At 35.8% G+C, this 23015-nt stretch overlaps 3 protein-coding genes across 6 annotated transcripts; all 3 read right to left on the reverse strand.

Moving 5' to 3' along the window:
* Nucleotides 1–1107: 1107 nt before the first annotated feature.
* LOC121986210 (protein PHLOEM PROTEIN 2-LIKE A10-like) lies at nt 1108–5732 on the reverse strand. The gene is made up of 2 exons (XM_042540071.1): nt 4368–5732; nt 1108–1550 (listed from the first exon to the last, which is right to left on the reverse strand). The coding sequence occupies exon 1, from the start codon at nt 5664–5666 to the stop codon at nt 4437–4439; it is 1230 nt and encodes a 409-aa protein (XP_042396005.1). The 5' UTR covers nt 5667–5732; the 3' UTR covers nt 1108–1550; nt 4368–4436.
* A 351-nt stretch (nt 5733–6083) lies between these two features.
* LOC121986209 (uncharacterized membrane protein At3g27390-like) lies at nt 6084–14583 on the reverse strand. Of its 4 annotated transcripts, none has more exons than XM_042540067.1 (10): nt 14421–14582; nt 14230–14338; nt 10008–10200; nt 9755–9885; nt 7767–8055; nt 7521–7627; nt 7181–7325; nt 6920–7112; nt 6571–6814; nt 6084–6457 (listed from the first exon to the last, which is right to left on the reverse strand). In XM_042540067.1, the coding sequence occupies exons 1-10, from the start codon at nt 14512–14514 to the stop codon at nt 6295–6297; spliced, it is 1668 nt and encodes a 555-aa protein (XP_042396001.1). In that variant the 5' UTR covers nt 14515–14582; the 3' UTR covers nt 6084–6294. The 4 variants fall into 4 exon arrangements, with proteins under 4 accessions (XP_042396001.1, XP_042396000.1, XP_042396003.1 ...); XM_042540066.1 differs by having other exon boundaries at nt 6905–7112; XM_042540069.1 differs by lacking the exon at nt 14421–14582 and having other exon boundaries at nt 6905–7112; nt 10008–10096; nt 10173–10200; nt 14230–14340.
* A 2019-nt stretch (nt 14584–16602) lies between these two features.
* On the reverse strand, nt 16603–22715 carry LOC121986211. The gene is made up of 5 exons (XM_042540072.1): nt 22268–22715; nt 19306–19533; nt 18010–18093; nt 17557–17686; nt 16603–17190 (listed from the first exon to the last, which is right to left on the reverse strand). The coding sequence occupies exons 1-5, from the start codon at nt 22618–22620 to the stop codon at nt 16864–16866; spliced, it is 1122 nt and encodes a 373-aa protein (XP_042396006.1). The 5' UTR covers nt 22621–22715; the 3' UTR covers nt 16603–16863.
* Between the last annotated feature and the right edge of the window lie 300 nt (nt 22716–23015).

Consider the following 23015-nt stretch of genomic DNA (forward strand, 5'->3'; position numbering starts at 1 on the left):
AAGTTAATGCAAACGATGCAATATATCCAACAATTTACTTAAGTAAATCAAGAAATAAAACAGTAAACACTAAATTGGTGTGAGTCAAGAATATTATGCTTAGGCCAAAATGCATAAGATTGCATTCATGCTGTCTATTGATTGCAACACACTAAATTTAGTTTTTTTTGTTCTAAAAACAAAAAAGGCAATGTATCATCATTATGAACATTATAGATACTGAGTTAACTTTGACAGTGTAAATCAATTAAAGTATTCAATTTCTAAAATTAAATTGGCCAATAATAGATATTTACTCTTTTTAAAAATCAGTTTACTGCATGTCTCTCCTTTATCTCCTATGACTCGAGACACTAAATTTGGGACACACAATAAAATCTCCATTAATGGCTCTCGAGAAGGGCAGCCGAGTTCTAATTAAGGACATGGTTTGCTGTGCATGCTGAGTCCTAGATTGTATCAATCTCATCTCAAGTCAAAGATAAAAGTAAATGTACTAATTATTTAAGCATTTTGGAATTGAAGAACTAAACTACTGCTCTATTGACTTTTGTAGGAGTTTGAATAAAATTTTAAGAATAATAATAAAAAAAATCAATCACCAAAAAAGCCATGATTCTTATTCTATTTTATTTTTACTTAGTCACTACGCAAAGCAGATTGCAGAATCCACAGACAAAACTTGGCTAAAGACTAAAGTTCCTCTTTACCAATGATCCAATGAAAGGGTACTTTCACCATGACACTTGTTTTGCAGAAACGATATCTATAAAACTATAAAATTGGTATATCCATATCTACTAAATTGGTCTACATGCACCCACGAATTTAGTAAATTATGGAGTACATAATTGATAAAATACACATATTTCATCATACTTGCACACTATATGCAAGAATATCATACTGTTGCACTTACGTGGATACATCTTGAAATATAGAATTAATGCATCTATAGTCCAGTGACCAGTGGAATGCTCATTTCTTTTCGTTATACAATAATATATACAAGTCTACAAAATTGAGGCATCCATGTTTATTAAACAGTTCGCCTATATTCACTACATCAATGCATCTTAAACACACAAAATCGGATGTCTACGATCAGATAAAATATTTCAAATTTTCTACTATACTTATTTTAAGATTCACTGCAGAAAAGATATGTGGCCAAGACACCCAACTTTCCAGAATCCACCATACTAAGCTAAAGCTAAAAAGGAGCCACACTGAATGCTAATAATTTAATCTCGCAAACCTGGATGCAGTATGATGCCATGAAGTGTGGAGTTTCTTTTTCAGGCCTCATCCTGATCCTGTAATGCCACAAAGTAGGATGCAAAGTGGTTTAACCACAAGTGAAAAGTCATGAAGGAATGGATTGCATTAATGATGTTTTAGTTGGTATCCACACAGTGGTGGCCGTGGTGGCGCTGGTGGATCTCCAATGGCAACTAGAGGAGGCTTTGCTTTCAGGAAAGTGTCAGCGTTGACCTTGTGCTTCATTGCAGATCTTGGTGGAGCACAGAAGCATGCACTTTATGCAGGATCTGTAATTAAAGATGTGGCTCAACTCGAGTTAGAATTGCAAGTGGGCAAGTGAGCAAGAATGAAAATTTCCAAGTGGGAAGAAAAAGAATCATCTTATTTTAAAGAACTCGGGCACTGGTCAAAGTACAATGCAAGTCATAGATAGTTTGTACATAGATACCTAAGACAAATAAGAACACATGAAAAATATAAAATCTCATAATAATGAAGTTCGGATTAAACTAAGGATTAAAATACTGCAAGACAACAGACAAAATTAAAAACAATTGTGTTCATTCTATTAGAGATAAGAGATATGGCAAATTCCAATTGCAATGCAAACCTTAAAAATATTGACTACAAGACATTTACTCAAAGATCAATTCATCTGAATGATTGCAAATACATTTCTCAAGAACAAGCCTGAAAAAAAAAAACTCCAAGTAAAACATGTGGTACACTAAACATCCAATTCACTACCCTTGGGACTGTCCATAACAACATCAAATCCACCTTCCACAGAGAAGAGTTGGCCATATAGTGTCATATTGAGTTTTTACAGGTTGAAAAGTAAGTTACAGGTAAGGAAAAAAGAAAGGGTATTCAGACATTGCCAGTTATTAGTAACCATATGAGCCACAACTTACAAGATCTTTTTCTGTAGAATTTTACAAAGTCGATGGTATCAGAGCCAGACCTCTTTATCATGGGTGTATCGGCTGTTGGATCAGGGCTGTCCCAACTCGAGTGCATGCTAGTTCCATGAAGAGGGAATAAATGTTGTATGATTATAACTAGCTTCGTCTCCAAAGCAAGGTGATCCATGCCATGACCAAACTGACAGGCAATATTTCTGACATGATAGCGTTGTATATACTAAAAAGAGATAATCTTATAAGTTTATATGGTAGACAGACAAGCAGATCAGGTGGTCAGTCATTTTAGCTTGGTGGATCCTTTACCCTTTTACAAATGATATCATTAGAGTCAATCCCTGCTCTTCACTAGTGAGCCTGGGGACCCATAGACAATAACCTCAATTAAGAGATGGATGTAATTTTTCTCATTCACATACTGGAGTTTTTCACAATGGGAGTTAACCTAGAAGATAGGCTAATCTCCAACAGAGAAACTTTAAAAAGTTTGGTAGGTTGCCATAAATACATGATAGTTGACCAAGCTTATGCTATTTTGTAATTACTAAGTGAAAAATTGTCTTCTGAAATGTGAAGGATAATCTTTGATAGGCTTTTTGTTCAACATGTGCAGCAGATGGGTAATCAAATAACATGAATGCCATGCTAAAATTCATCAACACATCTTCAGTATGCTACTCCAGAGTACATCAACTAGTAAATAATTTCATTGTATGGAAGGTCTCATTTATATAGTAAAGTGCTTCTAGAGCTGCTGGTGGTGACTACATGCAAAGTAGGTACTCCCAATCGATGATTTTCTAGAATAAGTTCAAACAGTTTGAAACCTCTAGATGAATCTTTAGTAGGCTAGTTGCCTTCTGTTTATTCTGAAAAAAGTTGGAATATTTGAGACAATAAGAGAATGGATAGCCTTATAGTTGTTCAGCAACTATCTGTAAAGTCCTATCGTATAACTCTTTGAAAAGAAAACCACTCTCATCTACTTCTCTCCCCACTATTTCCTCTTATGCCTACATGAAACAAAGAGTATCATAATGCTGGTGTCTATAAGTAATTGTAATCCCCAAGTAGAAAAATAGTAACTTCTTATGGTGCTACAATAAATCTATTTGACAAAGATAACTTTTTCATTAATATTTCAAACAAACAAAACAAATCTCGAAGAACGTAGTATTATGAATAACAAGTGAAATATGTGTGACTTACACAGGTGTATTTTTTTTTAAAAAAAAATAATGCATAAGAAGGCAATACCCCATTTGCACACAAAATAAAATTTCAAGAACGCAATAAACCCTGAACTATGTTGAAAAGTAAAAAAGGTAAAGCACTCATGATTTGAATAGAGAATTTGCTATTTAAGCTACATATTTCTGAAAGACAACGTTCACATTAGGTTCCAAAATTTAAAATTTGACTCAACATAAAACATAATGTAGATGTACTATTGTCTACAACATCAAGATACTCTCAACATAATATATGTACACTGGCACACACTACGTCTAACATCATGTACTTTCACATTAAGTTTTATGGAATTTTCCAAAGATATAATTTTTGACTTTCGACATATATGTAAAGCATAATGCAGTTGTACTATTGTCTACATCATCAAGATACTTTTGACATAACATCATGTACATTGGCACGCAATTTGTCTAGCACATAGGATCAATGATCAAGCTTCCATTAGATAAACATTTTGCAGAATCCACTATCACTCTGATAATTTTCTATATTTCTCTTGCACAATGTATGCTGATACTAATGGAGCACCTTGGCATTGTATCTATATGTCAGTAAGTTCGATCCTATCAGTAAGGGTAGTGCCTTAACGCCACTCATTGGTCACCATGTGTATACCAATTAACAATTCATATGACTTTTTTTTTAAAAAAAAAAGTTGGTAATTGGTATACACACGGCGAACAATGAGTGGGTTCAGGTACTACCCTTACTGGTAGTATCGAACTTACCCTATTTGTCCTTCTATCCTAATTCATCAACTAATGTATTATCTGCATTATTTTCTTCTGAAAAACAGAATAGCAAGACCCTCAATTCTTCATATATGTATCTTGATAAGACCCGGAAATTGCACTTTGAACAATTATCATGAAAACAATCATGCCAACAAAAAGTAACATGAATTTCCAACGGAATAATATTGTCCACCTTATCGCCATGTGTTCAAAGAGCATTGTTGTTTCCAAACATGAGAAGTTGCAATGCTAAAAAACATACTTATGCTGGTGTCAAGAATCTTGTTCCAACACATAATTGCATGCACAAAGCAAGACATATAGTGATTGAAGCCAATGATTTAGCACTGACATATCTCACCACCTCCAAACCTCTTTCTGCTACCTCCCTGTGAATTACTGAAGCCCCTTTCCTTGCAGAATCAGACAATTTCCAATATAGAAAATCAAGAAACGATCTCACGGTCTCAAATGTCACTCTACCTGTGACATCAAGAACAAGCTTCCTGTTGCAGGGAACTGCCAATGTGGAAGAGACTCGTTCAGCCCATGCAACACTATTGTTAGCATTGTGATCGTTAAGACAATTCCTTTGCCGATTAGATAGTTGTTCCAACACTTCTCCTTCTCGCCCAGTAATGTTTACTCTGCTCACTGAGGAGGTCAAGGAGCCATTATTATTCATCACATGATGAGAAGTCCTGACAAGGGTTTCAACAGCCCCATTACAAACCGAAACTAATATGTCCTTCATCTTTGCCTCGTGCTTGGGGTTCGTAAGGCCAGAGAAAATCTGATCATACGGATTGATCACCATAGTCTTCTCAAGGTACACCGTGACAGCAGTGCTCACAAACTGCTGAATACAATCAGCAATGAGCTCCCGGGAATTATCATCAGAAAGCAACCGAAACCAAGTCGGGATAGCTTCATCACTATGCCGTCCAACTGATTCACCACCCTGACCACCCGAACGGATAGCCAGCACGAGGTTCCTCGCGAAGCTTCCCACCACTATAGAGGCGAATCCCGTGCCCGCTGGGGAGCAGAGCTTCTCAAAGAACCGATCGGAGAAGCCAGGGGAGGCAATTTGAGGCCCCAACCCGCACGATCCAACCTTTCCACCTCGTTCTGAATCGGAACCCAAACCCCGGACGATCCCAACGGTAACGGCTTCCGAGAACCTCGATACCGACGCGGTGAACTCCTCCGACGCTGCGATCTTGGCCAGCTGCTTCAAGCTGGTCGGGATCTCGTCTTTTTCCGAACGGAGGAACCGGTTCAAGTCATCAGAGACGAGTACGACGGCCTCGGAGATGGAGACGAGAGCGTTAAAGAGCCTGGCGAGCTGCCTCCGCCTCCGCGCGACGGAGGGGAGGTGGTAGAGCTTGTAGGCGCCATAGCCGGAGAACCCAACGGCTGCGACGAGGATGAGCCACCGGCGCCGGCGGCGGGAGATATCGAGTGCCGAGGACGCGAATTGGAGCGCCATGGATACGCAATTGGGGCGTAGGGTTCCGTGACGGAAAAGAATGACCGCGTTTCCCAGTCATTTCTTCTCTGCTTTATATTTTTATATATATAAAAAAGGAAAACAAAAGCAGTCACACGCCACGCGTAGTCAATTTATTATCCACATACATAATACGGCAGCAAGCACAACACGGCATGCCCCGGATCAGCTTGAAATATCATTAATTAATTATATAACAAAATTATATTTGTGTATTTAATGACTAAAATGAGCATTTTAGTGCTTTTTCCCGGATCAAAATTTGAAAAATGAACAATATTGAAACGGTCTGCCCAGGCAGAATACAAGAATCCCATCTTTCCCCTCCAATAACAAAAGGAGAAAAAAGGGAAAAAAACTAAAAAAAAAAAAAATAAGAGAGATTTAATGAAACAATAAACACAAAGTGACTATAAATTTATTGGGTAAAATCATATCAAATGAGGATACTAAAAAATGCAAAACTGTCACATCAGACAGGGAGGGAGGTCAAATACGAACCCAAACGACGGGCAAGTACATGGATGATGAAATCTCTCGCCAAGATTTGACCCCCTCTACGGCCCTTACCGATGCACCCACTAATCAAATGAGGATATTAATTACTTCAAACGCTGGTAGAATAATGAGAACCATTTACTTTGCCTTCAATGCTGTTGCCATTTCCATGGGAGCCTTGACTGGCTTCTCGCTTCAATTTGTCGACAACTTCCTCGAACCGCCGCCGGAAGGTTGGCATCCTCGAGATGGTCAAACTGAAACCCTGCAGCCTGTGGAAGGTTGTTACTGGTAAACAAGGCAAAGATGGAGCAACAATGGCTTTTTTAATAATGGAAATGGAAGTACCATTCATGGAATCGATACTCATGAATCAAAGTCTTACCTTCTTATCAACCCCTCCAGCTGAGCTCTTTTGACTTCATCAGCTGGTGCGACTCCACCGTTTTGCCAAGCACTAACCCTTCGAGAGTCGCCACAATAAAGAGCCAGCTTCTGTAGATATTCCTCTTCTTCTGGCATCAACTTTGCGGCACTAATTTGTTCTTTAAGAACAAGCATAGGCTCAAAAAGCCAGTCAAAAATCTTCCCCTCAGGTCTATTAACATATGTGAGTTCAAGATTATCCCCTGCAAACGAATGGTAAGTGATTAACATTAACAATTCAGTAAGGGAATATTTGAAGAGGACAGAAATGCAAACCAATCATAGAGAGATACAGGGAGGCCTCATACGCATGATAAAGCCGACGGAACCGCAATTTATGGAACGAATGCAACATTGCAGAATTACACAGGAAGGTAACCCAATGTTAACTATCTTGTTCTTCGAATTTTGCCATTCCTCCAGATCTGGCATATGAATAGCATCAGCCTGAACAAGCTCGGTTCCTACACTCTCACATGACTTGAAAAAGTTCTCCCATATCTAAGAGAGAATCCAATTATCAGATAAAGTAATGCCAAAAAATTTAAAAGGCCATATTTAGTTCTTACCACAACTGATTTTAGCTCCTGCATCTTCATTGAGGGTGTCTTAATTAATCGATGTTTTAGATGAATAGGCTCAGCAGAACTGGGAGCCCTCTTCAGCGGAAGTGATAGGGAGCGTGAAACAGAAGGCTTTTGGCGATATTTTGGTCTGGGTGATACAACATACACATCCTTTAAAGGACAAGAACTACAGAGTACAGAACTACTAGCATTGTATATTCAACATTACGAAATTTGTTTGTTGAAAATGGAAGACTGCTTTGAGGGAAAGGTGACGCATTAGACTTAATAGAAGGCAGGCGTACTGTAAAAACAATATATGCGAAGATAGACTTAATAATACCTTGGAAAGCATGAACCTTCACGCATGTAAAGGAAATCATTGGTGAACTCATCAAAAATAGATATCACAGCTATGACATAAAGAATTCCGCTCTTTGTAGAGTTTTCCTAACACAAGAAACATAATTTCATCATAACCAATGAAAGGATCATAGTTATGGTCAAGATTTAAAAAAAAAATGTTATTCAAAAAGATATTGCCTCTCTAGTAGGACATTCTGCATGAAGAACTTTCACTATGTTGTACCTGATATACAACAGCAGAAGCATAACATCCAAGGAATAAGCTTGAAAAAATTCCAGCAGCAGAAGCCAGCAAAACTGCTAGAGGCCACAGTAAAATCAGAAGCCCGGCAAACGGAACACAAACACTTTCCAAAAATGGACCAGACCGCCCCAGAAGATCTTGGATCAATTGGCCCCATCCTTTAAGAAGCATAACAGGTGCTTTGTAAAGTACTATAAGGCTAATCATGGGCACATCTATGAAGGCACCCAAGAGTCCTGCCAGCAAGCATCCAGGCACCTGTGATATCCTGCATATGAGTAATTCAAGGCTCATTAAGTAATGAGTAATGGTATCAGATTTCCTTATGAGATGCAACACAAACATATTTCCTTATGATTAATTTTAACCAAGATGTGACCTTAAATGAGTTCAATGATAGGATGTCTATGTAGCATATCAAATAGTTGGTTACGATTTTCTTATACATTGTTTAAAGAAGTGTTTCATGCAATCACACAAAAGATAATATATGCATATTCGGTGCTTCACTAAATTGTATATTGTATATTGCATATGCAGTAGTTAGATACTACTCTTGATCTTACTGTAGATACTACTCTTAATCTTACTGACATACCTAAGTGAAACAGAGTTATTAATGAATCTCAATATTTCAGGTAAATTATATGTGCCACTCTTGGAATTTAGGATATTCCATGTACCCGCTCTAATTCAAAGTCTCCACTGAGTCTTAATCTATAAGGCATTGCTATTAATTTAATTTTCAAACTTGACAAAATTTACATGATAACTTTTTGAAATTTTGTATATATGAAAGCAAAGTATTTTTGGTCTTCGATTTTATTTGTTTGTGCTAACACATGTATATTTTTATAAGGGAAAATGAGCAGATACCCCCACACCTCACACCATCTTTGTTCTGAAAATTACATTATGAAGTTAATGAAAGCATAATATCCATATAAACGAAGAAGTGCATATAACAAGAAAGGTCTTCAGAAATACATGTAGTGCGCATCATGACCCTCGTAATGAAAATTGGGAGTTTGGAAGTGAACTAAAACTATTTGGTACTCGGCTAGACTTTTATGGCCATGAAGACTACATACTGAGGCAAAAACATGTCACTGCTATTTGATCTTCAGTTAGATAGATCAGATTCTCCTCCAAGATCCAGACATCCATAGGATTAGAAAGGATTTGTCAATCCTATAACTAGTCGTGTAACTGATGTTTATAGTCTCCACAAGAACTCTCAACTATTTATTTAAATATTACAACTATTTATTCAAATATTAGATTAGAAGATTTCCCATATGAAGTGCAGACTAAATTTCATTTATAACACTAATGTCACGGACATAGACAAAAAAAAATATCCTTACATTATTAAGTTTTTTTCAACAGTCACTCACTTTGTGATTCAAAGGCAGCTTGCAGAAAACAAAATAGTATTATCATAATTGTCGACTATTCAATTTGTGGAACTTAATATTGAATGTTTTTACTTTTAGGGTCAATCGCAATTGAACATTGACTACATAAAATCTAGCATGTATAATTGTATTGGGTTGCATTGCATTGAGTTTACATTGATATGATAACAGGCATGACTTATGATAATTAATAATGACAAATAAAATGTACAATATTCTTATGGGAGATTATGTCTACAAATACATATAAATATTTTAGGCAAGGAGTTTAAGATAAACTAAGCGAGTAAGCAATTTCTAAGATAAGTAATTCATAGAGAGTCATAAAGGACATCCCGGTGCACAAAACTCCACTCAATGCGAGGTGCTGGGGAAGGGTGAAACCGCATTAGGTCTATCGTACGCAATGGTACGCTGCATTGCAAGAGTTTGTTTCTGCGACACAAACCCGTAATCTCCTCGTCACACAGCAGCAACTTATCACAACTTTGCTGTTACGCCATAGATATAAAAAAAAAACAATGCAAGGTTGGAATCTCAAAAGGATACCTCATGTCCATTATTGTCTCGCCACTTGCCTCGAGTAATCCATCCATAATAGAGAAATAAGTATGAAAGCAAATATCCTTAAAGTCTCGGACAATGGTAAACCCTCTTTTAATCGAACTCCAAGTGCCAGCCTACATTTATCATATAGACAATCAATATCCTTACTCTAACATGTAAAGTAGTGCCAATTAGTTAAGGTTAATTGGGAAATTGAGGAGAAGAAGAGAATAGGAAAGAAAACCAAGATTCACACCTTAAAGCAACTAGTGAACTTATTCTGGACCCCTTCCCTAATAACCTCAAATGTTGCCATCAGTGGCAAAGCAATTCCAAATCCTAGACCTGTTAAGAAAGCACCAATCGTTGCAGCAAATGGCCATAGCAGGAGGAGAACTGGCATTAGCATTAGTAACAGAACCTTCAGCAGTGAACCAAACTTCTTTGTCCTGACAAATTAAAAACCAGAAGGCTAATAAGACATACCATATTGCTCAAATTAAATTAACAAACAATAAAAGGCAGGAGGAGATTTCTAGATGATTTTCCCAAAGGTAAAATAATACTCAATCATAGTAGAGGAGAAGGAAGAACATTTCCAGAACAATTGCAAACAAAACAAAACTACGCTTGCACAAATTTAGAATGAAGATAAAGGTAGAGGATAAAAACACCCAAAGTCATGCAACTGTTACATTATGGATAAAAGTCACCCAACATACAAGAACATCTAAGATTTTCACTCCCAGACCTCGTTGAATATGCACCTATGTGCATTCCTCCAATTTCACTTGTGCATCTGACTATGTATTCATAACATTTCCATCTATATCCTAGGTGCTTTTCTTTCATGTTTCTCAAAGGAAAAAAAAATAAGATGATTTCACCTTCAAGTATCAGCCCTGTAAGATGCATGTTTGTTTTGAGAGACTTGACAAATTGATGTCGGAGGATCTGCAAATTTTTATTATTATTTTTGATAATTTTCACCTTTTTGGCATTTAAGATATTTTTGATAATTTAGGTATTTTTATATTTTGAGTTTGTTTAGGATTGTGAGTTTATTATTAATTCTTCCTTTCTTTTAGAATTTCTTGTAAGACCATTGGCGGCCGGCTAGAGAGAGATAAATAGCTTTGACAAATAAAAAGAACCTTTCCCGAATTTACGGTTTAATTAATCTAACACTTGCATAAATAAAATAAATGGCTGAAAGAAAAAAGGCACGGAAGGGTTACTTGATTACAACCGGGGAGGATATTAATCCAAGGAAGTTGGAACTCAGAAAACAATCTTCTTCAAGCGGAGAAGCCTCTTACAACAGTTGAAGTACTCAATTACAAAACAAAACAAAACTAAAATGAATCACAAGTGTTGCTCTAAACCTCTTGGACCAGGGTTGTATTTATAGCTTTGGTCGGGGTGCCTGGAAGGGTTTCAGGCGCCTGGAATGGGATAGAATTCTATCCCCAACGTAACGATTAAATGCCACGTCGATTTGGATAAAGTTTGTATTCTCGGAAGGGTTCCGGGCGCCCCGATGGTCCAGACGCCCCGGACTGGTTCCGGGTGCCCCGACCAAGTTTGGGCGCCCCGACCTGGTCCGCGCGCCCGAACCAAGAAGTCAACACAGTTGACTTTTCTCGTCCAGGTTTTCCGCTCCGGTTCCGCTCGCCTTGGTCCGGGTCTTCCGCTCCGGCTCCGCTCGCTTGGGTGATTTCAGCCATCCGAAATAGGGCTCACCCGAACCCAACTTCTGACCTTCTCGAGCAACCTTCCGCTCCGGCTTCTTGTCCCTCGAAAATGTCGCGCGCCTCCTTCTCGTCTGCCTGCCTACTCTTCCACAGCACTTCGTCCCTCAGATGCACTGAGCCCGTCGGCTCTCTGTCGTGCCGTCCTTCTCGCTAGCTGCGTCTTTTGCTCAACTTCCTGTGCTCCTAAGTTCTTGCACACTTAGACACAAGGTTAAACCCAACAGGACCTAACCTAACTTGTTTGATCACATCAAAACTACCTTAGGGTTCCATCATTTCTTTCCTTTCTTTACAAGTTAGGAATTGTAGTCTATATATTAGGATTTCTTTCCTTTATTTGAGTTTTAGGCGCTAGAGTTTATATGAACACATGTTTAGCTATTAGAGGAATAAATCCTTGAATATTAAATAAAATCTCCTTTTTTGGAAAAATACCCCCCTCTTCTCATCAGCCCGCAGGATAATCGGCGTTGGTTGGTATCAGAGCTGGCAAGTTCCAATTGAAGAAGTCAAGTGTCAGATCCAATTAAAGGTAATTGTGATCGTGACCGTAGTCGTTTTAGGCAGGTTCTTGAAGAAGTCTCGCATCATGGTCATAGCACCCAAGATGTGATTGAGAATTTATAGAGACAAGTTGTAGATTTAACCCAACATTTGAAGATTAAGAATTTACAGAGACAAGTAGCAAATTTAACCCAACGTGTAGCGGCGGTGATGTAAAAACTTGAAGATCGTGAGATACGTGGTCAAGAAGATTGACATGAATACCTCAAATGTCGAGTTGATCTACGTGAATTTTTTGGTATATCACATAGAATTATATTGATTAGATCAACAAAATGGAGCAGATCTTCGATTATAAGTAAGTTTCGTATCGGATGAAAGTGAAGCTGATTGTCATCAGACTCAAGGGTCGAGTATCAACATGGTGGGAGCACTTGCGGCGCTCATGAGACAGACAGGGAAAAATCAAGATCAAGGATTGGAGAAGATGAAAAAAAATATGAAAGATCACTCTCTTCCTTTTGGGTACACTTAAACTTCGTTCCAGGCAAATAGGTTTTGCCATGGAGAATGATAGCTATAAAGTCCAAGATGACTTTGACGGATTCGAAGATGATTTGGAAGAAGAAGTTGATAAGGTACTTTATAGTGATGGCCCTAAGACTTTAATCATTCTTGAGAGTTTGTTGATTGAGGAAGATGTGGGACATGAGATCGAGGTGATTAGTGAGCCGGTATATGACAATTATGAAGCAGACAAAGTGCTTGACGATGACCCTTTATTCGTTCCAAATTCATGTTCTATCCAGCAAGGTAATTATAAACCTTTTATCAAATTACATCAAGCAACTGATTGTAAACCATCTGAGGAAGACCAAGAAGGCAAGACAGAAGAGATTTACGAACCGATATACAATGATGACGGAGTTGACGAGGTACAACAACTACTTTCAGACTGTGTTGAACTTATTCTAGAAAATCTTCCTCCTGGAGTACCACCTATGGAAGATATCCAGTAGCAAATTAGCCTTGTTCCGAGGTCAAATTTGCCTCAACCCATATATTGCATTAATTCCAAGATAGCTAGACCACCTCTTCCTGGTCCAACTTCTCCTTAACTTTTTGTTGGCAGCGAAAAGCGAAAACATGCCAAGAGGACATCTGATGATTTGGATTTAATAGAGGAAGAAGATGATGGTGATGACCTTCATCTTACTGAGGAATCTGATCAAGAACAAAATAAATCAAATCCTCTAATGATACCGATTGTTGAATACGAGAAGTGCTTGAGGGACGTGAACATAGACAAGAACAACGCCCACAATATCATGCTCATCAACGAATCAACAAGGCTTCCCAAAGTCCAACTACTAGTAGATTTTACGGATTTAGTATCAAATGATCTTCCTGGGGCAACCACCTGATGCTACTTTAAATTCAAGACAAGTTTTTTTCATCCCAGGGTGATTGATGCAGGAGGATCCGAAGATTTTTATTATTATTTTTTATAATTTTCACCTTTTTATTATTTAAGATATTTTTGGTAATTTCTATCTGTTTTGTATTTTGAGTCTGGTTAGAGTTTTTAAGATTGTGAGTTTGTAAATAATTTTTTCTTTTTTTAAGAATTTTTTCATTTCTTTACAAGTTAAGAATTGTAGTATATATATTAAGATGTCTTTCCTTTATTTGAGTTTTATACATGTTTAGTTGTTTGAGGAAATAATCCTCAAATATTAAATAAAACTTTCTTTTAAAAAAAAATTAGAAGATAGCGGTTATCTCTTCTTGCCTTCTCCACGACCCCTTATATAATAGTTATCAATTTCTCATAAGACCTTGTCACGTTATATTAGGACTAATGTGCATGTGAATAAAGGTCCTGATCTTGAAACTGAAGAAGAAGGCAGCTTAAAAGCGTCTGATGGAATCTCTCTGTAGGACAGAAAACATTCCAAAACATAGACATTATTATAATTGAAAATGGGTAATTAATCAACGAAATTTACGCTTCAATTATGACAAAGTGGCTCTCCCGTATCCTTCAAAGGAGAGAACTTTTTGTTTGTATGCGCAAAAAATGTCAACTGAGATGTATCCTCATTGAATCCCGCTGGCATTCAATTATCGCTTTCAGGGGTAGAATCACAAGATAAAAACAACAATATAGCATTCAGATTATGAGAGAAGCACACAAATGGATCATGATCAATGACTAACCTAGCGACACAGTAACAAGTCCAGAAGGCATGGCATGGGTAGAGTCCCACGATGAGGGCGGTTATCCCAACGAAGACGGTGACAAACACGATTGGTGCTATAAGCGCCGCTGACATGGTGAAAAGAGTAAGGGAAACCATGATTGATAGATTGATAGATCGATCGACCACGAGGAGGGTTCCGGCGCATACCTTTGACAATGGCGAGGAGGAGGAGAAGAAGGAAGAAAGGAATGAAGGCGAGAAGGTGTCCAAGGCGGGAGGCGAATCCTTGGGGCGCGTCCATCGCCGGCGGCCGAACTCCTCGGGGCTCTCTTTGTCGCTGTCCAAAAACCTGCGAGTGGAATCAGATGCAAAGCGGAGCAGCAGTTTTGAGGGCGGCAGCGGGCGCGGCCACATGATTGGGGCACGTGATGTGGGGCCCGTTTAAAGAATTGAGTAGTTATTAATTACGTCGTCGTTCAACACATGTTCAAGTGTTATAATCCTTTTGATGTGCTGTCATCATAAGTGAGCCCCTTTTTAAAATATAAAAACTATCAGAATTTTAAATATATATTACTTAAAAAAAACGAAAAATGCACCTTATTATAAAATAGATTATTTTTTTATTCAATTTGATAAAATATTATATATAAAAAATTACTTAATAAATTGGTCAAATGTTATTTAAATTTGATCAATATCATTTTAAAAAAATTAAAATTGTGAAATTGTTATAGCAGCAATAGTTTTAATTAATTTAAATTTAATTAATAAATAAATATACTGAATTGTTTTTAATTTTTTTAAAAAATAAAAGATATTTTTAAATAATTTTAATAATTGAAAATATCTTTTGATTTTAATTATAATTACTTTACTCTATTTGTATTTGGTTAAAGAAGAATAGAAAGAGAATACTAAAACAAGAAGGAAAATTATTATAAAGTTTAGGACACTGATATTCATTAATTAATATGATTAATGGTCCTAAAATTTATTTAATTTAAAAGATTATTAAACTTTTAAATTTTTAAATAGTATAAATTTATTAATCAATTTAAAAAAATACTAGTTAATGAATTTAAAAAACTCTGAATAATTTCCATTCAAAATCAATATATTCATCGAAGCTCCTTACTATATTTATGTCATCTTATCTAAATTTAAGAGCTCCTTAAGGTGCGTTTGGTCCGGGGTTAACGAATTTTTTTTATAAAAAATACCCTCTGATAAAAAAAAATATGGAAAAAAGAGAAAAAATGTAAAAAAATATTAAAAAATATTAAAAAATGTTTAAAAAATTTTAATTTTTTTTTAAAAAAATAAAAAAAAATTAAAAATAAAATAAATTTTAAAAATAAAAAATAAAATTTAAAATTTAAAAAAAAAATTTAAAATTTTAAAAAAATTTAAAAAATCTAAAAAAAATTTAAAAAATAAAAAATTTATAAAAATTTAAAAATAAAATAAATAAATAAAATTTAAAATTTAAAAAATGTAAAAAAATAAAAATATATAAATATGAATAATATAAAAAATATAAAAACATTAAAAAAATAAAAAACACATAAAAAAGTAAAAAATATACCAGAAAAAAGAAAAGTAAAAAAAATATAAATAAATAAATAATAATAATAATAATAATAATATGTATAGTTGATTTTATAACGGAGGATAATACGATAAAATATTAAACTAAAGTATTCATTAAAATCTTTAAACAAATAAGTTTTTGTTGCATTAACTAGGTTGAACCAAATAATATTTGATTATGTTTTATTCCCCATAACCTTAGTTATTTAATTACCTAGTAATCACATAACCAAGATTATACATGATAAATTGAATCAAACACACCCTTAATATTTTTATGTCCTCTTATCTAAATTTAAAAACGTAAATTAAGAACCGTAAATTTGTAAATGGACAGGAGAAAATAAACTATTGAGAGCCACAAAAGATGGAGAGGTGTAATGAAAATGCGCTGGCTTTTGATATTATGAAAGTTAGATACCTAAAATGAGAAATCTCAAAATCGAAGTCCACGAAGCAGTAGAAGCATCTTCTTTTTTGTTTTTCCCTAGGGCAAATGTTTTTAGGCAGAGAGCTCATCTTTTATTAGTAGTAAATTCAACATGTCATTCTTTTGTTATTAATAGTAAACTGAACATTAAAATCATGGAAAACAAAGAATAAGTGCTCTTATCTTTAGAATCTATGTTGAGAATAATGAAGCGTAGAGATGAATCATTCTTTTTGTTATCAGTAGTAAATTGATCACCAAAAGGAATTAAAAACATTTTTAAATGATTATTAATGTTGAAGGTATCCAGAGTTAAAAGATACCCAAATTAAAAAATAATAATAATAATAATTTACACCAAGTAGCTGAGCTGTATTTAGAACTAAAACAAATTCATGATGATAATACAACGTGCAATGACAGCAAATATGACAACAATACAGTTCACTCTCTACCTAAACTTTGACAGACGATTCTATTTAAATAGGGAACTGAAAATGCTTCTAGAATTGGCACTGCAAGTGTTACTTCAAAAGCCACAAAATTAGCCAATCATCTGTCTCAACTATCTGATTTCCTAATTGTGCAATAACGTCTACAAGATACTGAAACAGTAGAAAAGCATGTTCATGCGATGTTCCGCTTTCTTATTCTGCTCGCAATGCTGCCAATGGCAGGATTTACATCTTCAAACGATTTGTTTTCCTTCTTAGCCACAGCATTCTTTGCACTGTGCTCATCTGAGCTAATTACCCCAGCTTCAATAGACGAGTAGTTTTCTTCAGTGATCTTTCCGGTTTCTACCTTGCTTTTATTCTCCTCAGGATCATTGTGAACACAAGATGAATCTTCTGCAGAGGCCGACTTGGGAGAACTTAAATCACCAGAAATTGTCTGCTGCTGCTGCGTCTGAATAAGATAATGCGCCACAGACTTGTATCCCAAATTTACAACCTGTTTTAGAACAAATTATCAAATATCTAGTAAGATTTAAACTGATCAAGAAAATTCAACTACATTCAAATCTTTGGAAATACTGGCAACACTGACAAAATGGTGGTCACTACTAAAACTAAAAGCTCTTAGATGTTACAAAACATCAGTTTGCCCTATGAGAACAAATTGTTCGCTTCAAAGTTTGTATCAAATTACTCCCAATCATATTTTTTCAATTACTTTACAAAAAGGAACATCTACTAGACAAACAAAGTTGGTATCATTAAGTGTTAATTATTCTTAAATAAACTGTCAAATTGACATCATTGACTTTGGAGGGAAAATTAAATTGGAGCAAACTCGAGGGGCATGATAAGTTTTCACCTTTTTGTATAGAATGCCGGTGGGGGTCAATCCTTTCTTGATTCTACATAAACTACAATTGCAGATGCCTCGACAGACTGGACAAATCCAATTGGGATTCTTGCTGGTTTCCAGAATATTTTCACCGTATCTAGAAAGGGCAGTGCAGCTTAGAACTGATTAGCATATGATATAAATGAGTAACTGTTAGGAACTATGGAGGTTAACAGAGAACCATAAACTTATTGGTTCAAAGTAACAAGTTAAAATCATTCGAATGCCGTAGCACCTACCACAATAAATACCATATTTGTAGGATACAAACTTTAAAATGATGCCCAAGAAGATTATTCATACAAGACAAAAGAATAAATTGGATAACAGAAACAAATGTTTTGCTAGAAGACCAGATTATAATGTATAAGCACAATCTTATTGATTTCTCCTCCCTTCTTTTTGTAGAACAAAAATTACCTCGTAAACAAACAATTTCCACAGAATTGCCCCTGGAGTAGCTGACATTTGCTACAGTGAGTATGATGAGCAAGTGTCTTTTGCCTGCAAAAGTGGAACAAAAAGCTAATACCACACCACCTTGACTTTCTTAAATGAAAACTTAAATTGAAAGCTAAAAGTATATAAGCAACATGATCATTAAGCATGGATTGAAATATCGAGCCAAATCAGAGTTTCAATGCCTGGATGGCTCAAGATAGTATTGTCAGTGCCAATATTTGTTGGAGGTATGCCAACAGAAGCGAAGAGGAGTAGAAGCCGACATCAGTGTAGGTGTGTCGAAGGAGAAGAAGGAGCACTAGTGTCAGTGAAAGGGAGAAGAGGAAGGGTGGCAGTGAAAAATAAAAAGAAAAGTAGGAGACAAGGCTACCCAAAGGAGGAAGGGGAAGCTATGGTTTCAATTTCTTTCAGCGCGAAGGAGAAGGGTTTGGCGCAAAGCTTGCATTGTGACTTCTAGTGCCTAGGGGGGAGACCCATGATATGGAGATGGGTTCTATGATGTGGGGGAGGCAAACACGAAGATAATTGTGCAAATGAAGATCCACGTCAACAATCTCACGTGGCACTCAACGGACAAAACAAAAAGTTTCATTGGTCTCGATTGGCACAGCTCGTGATTTTATACGCTATCATTTTGCAATATTAATATGTTTTACATATTTGTTGCTTATGGAACATGGAGAGCATCATATGACCAAGGCAATGCTGTAAATGGACACTTGACTAGTTTTAGAGCTGGCACTAAAAGATGAACTTAACTTTGAACTTATCTGTAGCGTGAACAATTAATTTGAATGGAGTTTTTGTTTTATATTTGAAGTAGTTGAGATCTTCATAATAGTTGGCTACAGAATGTATTTGGACAACAAAACTTATGCAGAATATGTAGAGTTCCAAGCAATTGGGTACAATTTCATCAGTTGAAAAAGAAAGAAAAAAAATCAAGTATTAGGCAGAACAAATAATGCTTGAAAGCACACAAATTCATAAATAGAATGTCTACTTAGGATTAGATGGAAAAAGGCAAGTATTGTGGGCAATGCTAAAAATGACAGTTGAGGTGCGTTAAGTTAGCAAAAAAAGCAGAATATCTGCTTTAAGTTTTGTCTTCCCGATGTCACAATCCCAAATGTAATTAACTTTGCTGTGAGTGTGTTAGTAAACTGAGTAGAGTGGCTCAAATCTTGCAACACTATAAAATTTTGCATGAAGTGAGAGGATTAGAAGAGTAAAGTAGCATATATACTTGCTCACCTGCACTGATGGCATGTTTTCCCATTTATAGGATCATATATGCGCCTTCCATCTTTACCATATCCATCCACTAACAGTGTCCAACTCGTCTCAAATGTGCCTAATAACTTCTCATGTTCAACTGCATAAACCTCTTCCTTTGCACCTGCTTCAACTGAGTTGCTCTTCTTAAAGTTCAGGTTTTTATGACCATTTTCGGCATAGCTAACTGGGGCTACATTTTGCAATCTAGTTGATAACAAGTGAACAAAGTTAACCAATACACAAAGAAGTAATTAAGCAAGCCTCCACAAATTAGGCGTATGCTACCATGGTTTGTCGGAACGGACGAGAATGTCTCATGCCATGTCAAATTTTGAGTAAATAACGTTGGTTGCTATGGGACGGTGTTCTTGGGCATTATAATAGCAAAAAAAAGGCATGGAACGAAATGACTTGGATTCATTTTTTACTATTTTGTTTGCATTTAAGACAGATTTGACTTTGTTTTGATTCTTTTTTTTTTAATGTTTTGTATGCATTTAAAAAAAAAGATTTGATATGCGCATCATATCACTGCCTTCTTTTTCAACATTTTGCAAATAATGCAAGACTACCTATCTACCATACATAAACATATTGAAATTTGAACATATTCATTTTTGACTTATGGCCATCCGCTGAGCTCCTTCATTTGATTTCTTCTATCATCATTTCCGCAAACAATCTTGTTTAAGGTAAGTTTTTGATTTTTTTTTTTTGTTTAATCTACCAAGTTATTAAGAATTCTTTATTTTTATGTGATTCAAAAATAAAATATTAGCTATATATTTGTATCATATAAGCATAATTATAATCAAGCTGTTAGTTAAATTTTTGATATGAATGATTAAGATATGATTGTTTATCATTTATTCTTATTGTCTTGTTTAGAGTTTTAGGCGCATCCTCAAACTGTTATCACACCATTAAATGTTCAATATGTGTACTCATTATCATGATTCTTGAATTACCTGTACTCTAAACATCAATATAAATAAATAATAATTTATTATGTGAGTTTTTTAAGGTTATGAGTTAAAATTATGTATCATTATTTATTTGTATAGAAGGACATCAAACCCTAAACCCTTATATTGGTTGGCAATTTGGTCAAATGATGAATGATAACCATAAAACAATACAATGTAAATTTTGTGGAAAAGTTATAACGGGAGGAATTACGAGATTAAAACAGCAAATTGCACGTGTTACTGAAAATGTTGAGGCATGTCACAAAGCTTCTAAGTAAATATTATCTATGTTATGAAAACATCTTCAAGACTCTAAGATAAGTAGTAGTTTAATGTAAAGAAAAAAACAAATAGTCTTAGAGTCAATTACACAAAATATATGTGTATCAGAAAGTGGTAGAGTGAAAATGATTTCGAAGATTATCAAAGAAAATCGAGAATTACAAAACGTCATCAAAGAAAGTCGTAAAATCGTTATGGTCAAAACATTATTTATATATTGTTTACTTTGACCATGACAATTACACATCTCCTCTTCGATGACTTGTTTTATGACTTTCTTTGATGCTTTTTGTAATTTTCGATTTTCTATATCTTTGATGTCATCTTACCATTGCTACCACTTTTTGATACACGTATGTTTTGTGTAATTGACTCTACGGCTATTTGTTTTTTCTTTACATTAAACTTCTCCTTGTCTTAAAGTTTTGAAGATGTTTTCGTAACATTAATAATATTTCCTTAGAAGCTTTGTGACACACCTTGACACTTTCAGTAACATGTGCAATATGCTATTTAAATCTCATAATTCCTCTTATTATAACTTTTCCGCAATTTTTACATCGTATTGTTTTACAATTATCACCCACCATTTAACCAAATTGTCCACCAATATTAGGGTCTGGTATCATTCTAAACAAATAAATAATGATACATAATTTTAACTCATAAAATTTTAAAAAACTGACATTATAAATTATTATTTATTTATAATTAGATCTTGAAGCTTATAGTTAGTGTTTAGAGTATTGATAATTTAAGAATGAAGATAATGAGAACATATTGAACATTTAATAATGTGCCAACAGTTTGAAGATGCGCCTAAAACAGTTTGAGGATGCACTTAAATACTAAACAAGACAATAAGAATAAATGATAAACAATCATATCTTAATTCTCACATCAAAAATGCATTACATTTCTATTTAACTAACAACTTGGTTATAATCATGCTTATATAATAAAAATATATAGCTAATATTTTATTTTTGAACCACATAAAATAAAGAATTCTTAATAACTTAGGAGATTAAACTAAAAAAAATTAAAATTTTACCTTAAACAAGATTGTTTGCTGAAATGATGATAGACAAAATCAAACCGATGACCATAAGCCAAAAATGAATATGTTCAAATTTTAATATGTGTATGTATGGTAGATCAGTAGTCTTGTATTGTTTGCAAAATGCTGAAAACAAGAAGATAGTGATGTAATGCACATATCAACTCTTTCTTTTTTTCTTTGGATACAAACAAAACATTAATAAAAAAACACAAAGCAAGGTCAAATCTACCTTAAATGCAAACAAAACAGTAAAAAAAAGAATCCAAAGTCTGTTCAAGCCGTTTCCATGTTTTTTTTTTGTCATTACAACGCCCAAGAACGTGTCTCATAACAATCAATGTTATTTACTGGAAATTTGACACGGCATGACGTGTTCCTGTGCCGGAACGCCATCCGTTCTAACGAACCATGATCTAAACAAATCAAAATAGCTACGGCCAATGCAGACAAAACCCTTGAGTTGCAAAACATAGAAGGATAATCTGTATGAACTGGATCAGAGAACGGAAAACTTTAGTGTCCCCTTGAAAACACCTAAACAGAGAGACTACCAGTGGCAACCAAAGAAAGGTAGTAATAGTATCACCCCCAGAAATCATAACAAAGGGAAGGGGAAAAAAAACACCTGGAGGATCGCCTTTTCGATGTTGACGAAATCAGAAACTTCTTCGCTCCAAAATTGCCGGTGACGTCTCCCCTCCTCCTGCGGCGTTGGGGGGAGGGGTTCGTTGGAAGATGAGACTTGAGTTGGAGGGAGAGGTCGAGTATGCCGAAACTCCGCAACCTCTCCATGTTCTCCTTGATCCTCTCACCTCGCAGCCTCTCGTAATCTGCGGGACTGGCCGGGGCCGTCGGCGATAGCGCCGCCTGAGGGGGAGGAGGGGAGGAGGGGGGGCTCCCCCGCCGCCTATCCCTCACCTGATTCCAGTGGATCGCCGATGCCTCGACTGTAGCCGCCTTGCCTCGAGTGGCCACCATCGCCTCCCCTCTCGCTCGATCGCTCGCCCACGACCTAGAGACGGGGAAGAGTTCGTCTTCCTCGATGCGGCTGCCAACGGTCGAAAGACAGACGGATATAGGAAGCCTTCTCCCTACTGCGTGTCACGCGATTTGCGCGTGACCTGTTTTTGTAATCGGGTGCCCATCATGGCCATTGGACCACGTGGCGGTTGGTCCGGCCTATGAAGTTTTATATATTTTTGAAAATGTGGAGGTTATTTTGAAAGGGCTAAACTTTGTCCGGGTCAAAATGAAAAGTTTCCGTCAATTAACACCGTTACAACAACCCCTTGCGATACGAGACAATTAGTTAACAATTAACGTCCTAAATCCCCGGAATCTTTTCCGATTTACTTGAAAAAGACAACCGCACA

Source organism: Zingiber officinale, chromosome 5B (assembly GCF_018446385.1).
Source record: "Zingiber officinale cultivar Zhangliang chromosome 5B, Zo_v1.1, whole genome shotgun sequence".
NCBI classification, from domain to species: Eukaryota; Viridiplantae; Streptophyta; class Magnoliopsida; order Zingiberales; family Zingiberaceae; genus Zingiber; species Zingiber officinale.

What these genes read in the sequence shown, in the direction of transcription:
- LOC121986210 (XM_042540071.1), bottom strand. Translation starts at nt 5,666, where the DNA reads ATGGCGCTCCAATTCGCGTCCTCGGCACTCGATATCTCCCGCCGCCGG.
- LOC121986209 (XM_042540066.1), bottom strand. Translation starts at nt 14,514, where the DNA reads ATGGACGCGCCCCAAGGATTCGCCTCCCGCCTTGGACACCTTCTCGCC. An exon ending in ACTTGTTACTGTGTCGCTAG is followed by an intron (nt 10,201 to 14,229) that starts GTTAGTCATTGA and finishes TTAATTTGTCAG; the next exon opens with GACAAAGAAGTTTGGTTCAC. An exon ending in CTTCTGCTGTTGTATATCAG is followed by an intron (nt 7,628 to 7,766) that starts GTACAACATAGT and finishes TTCTTGTGTTAG; the next exon opens with GAAAACTCTACAAAGAGCGG.
- LOC121986211 (XM_042540072.1), bottom strand. Translation starts at nt 22,620, where the DNA reads ATGGTGGCCACTCGAGGCAAGGCGGCTACAGTCGAGGCATCGGCGATC. An exon ending in TCGAAAAGGCGATCCTCCAG is followed by an intron (nt 19,534 to 22,267) that starts GTGTTTTTTTTC and finishes GTTATCAACTAG; the next exon opens with ATTGCAAAATGTAGCCCCAG. An exon ending in CCGGCATTCTATACAAAAAG is followed by an intron (nt 17,191 to 17,556) that starts GTGAAAACTTAT and finishes GTTCTAAAACAG; the next exon opens with GTTGTAAATTTGGGATACAA.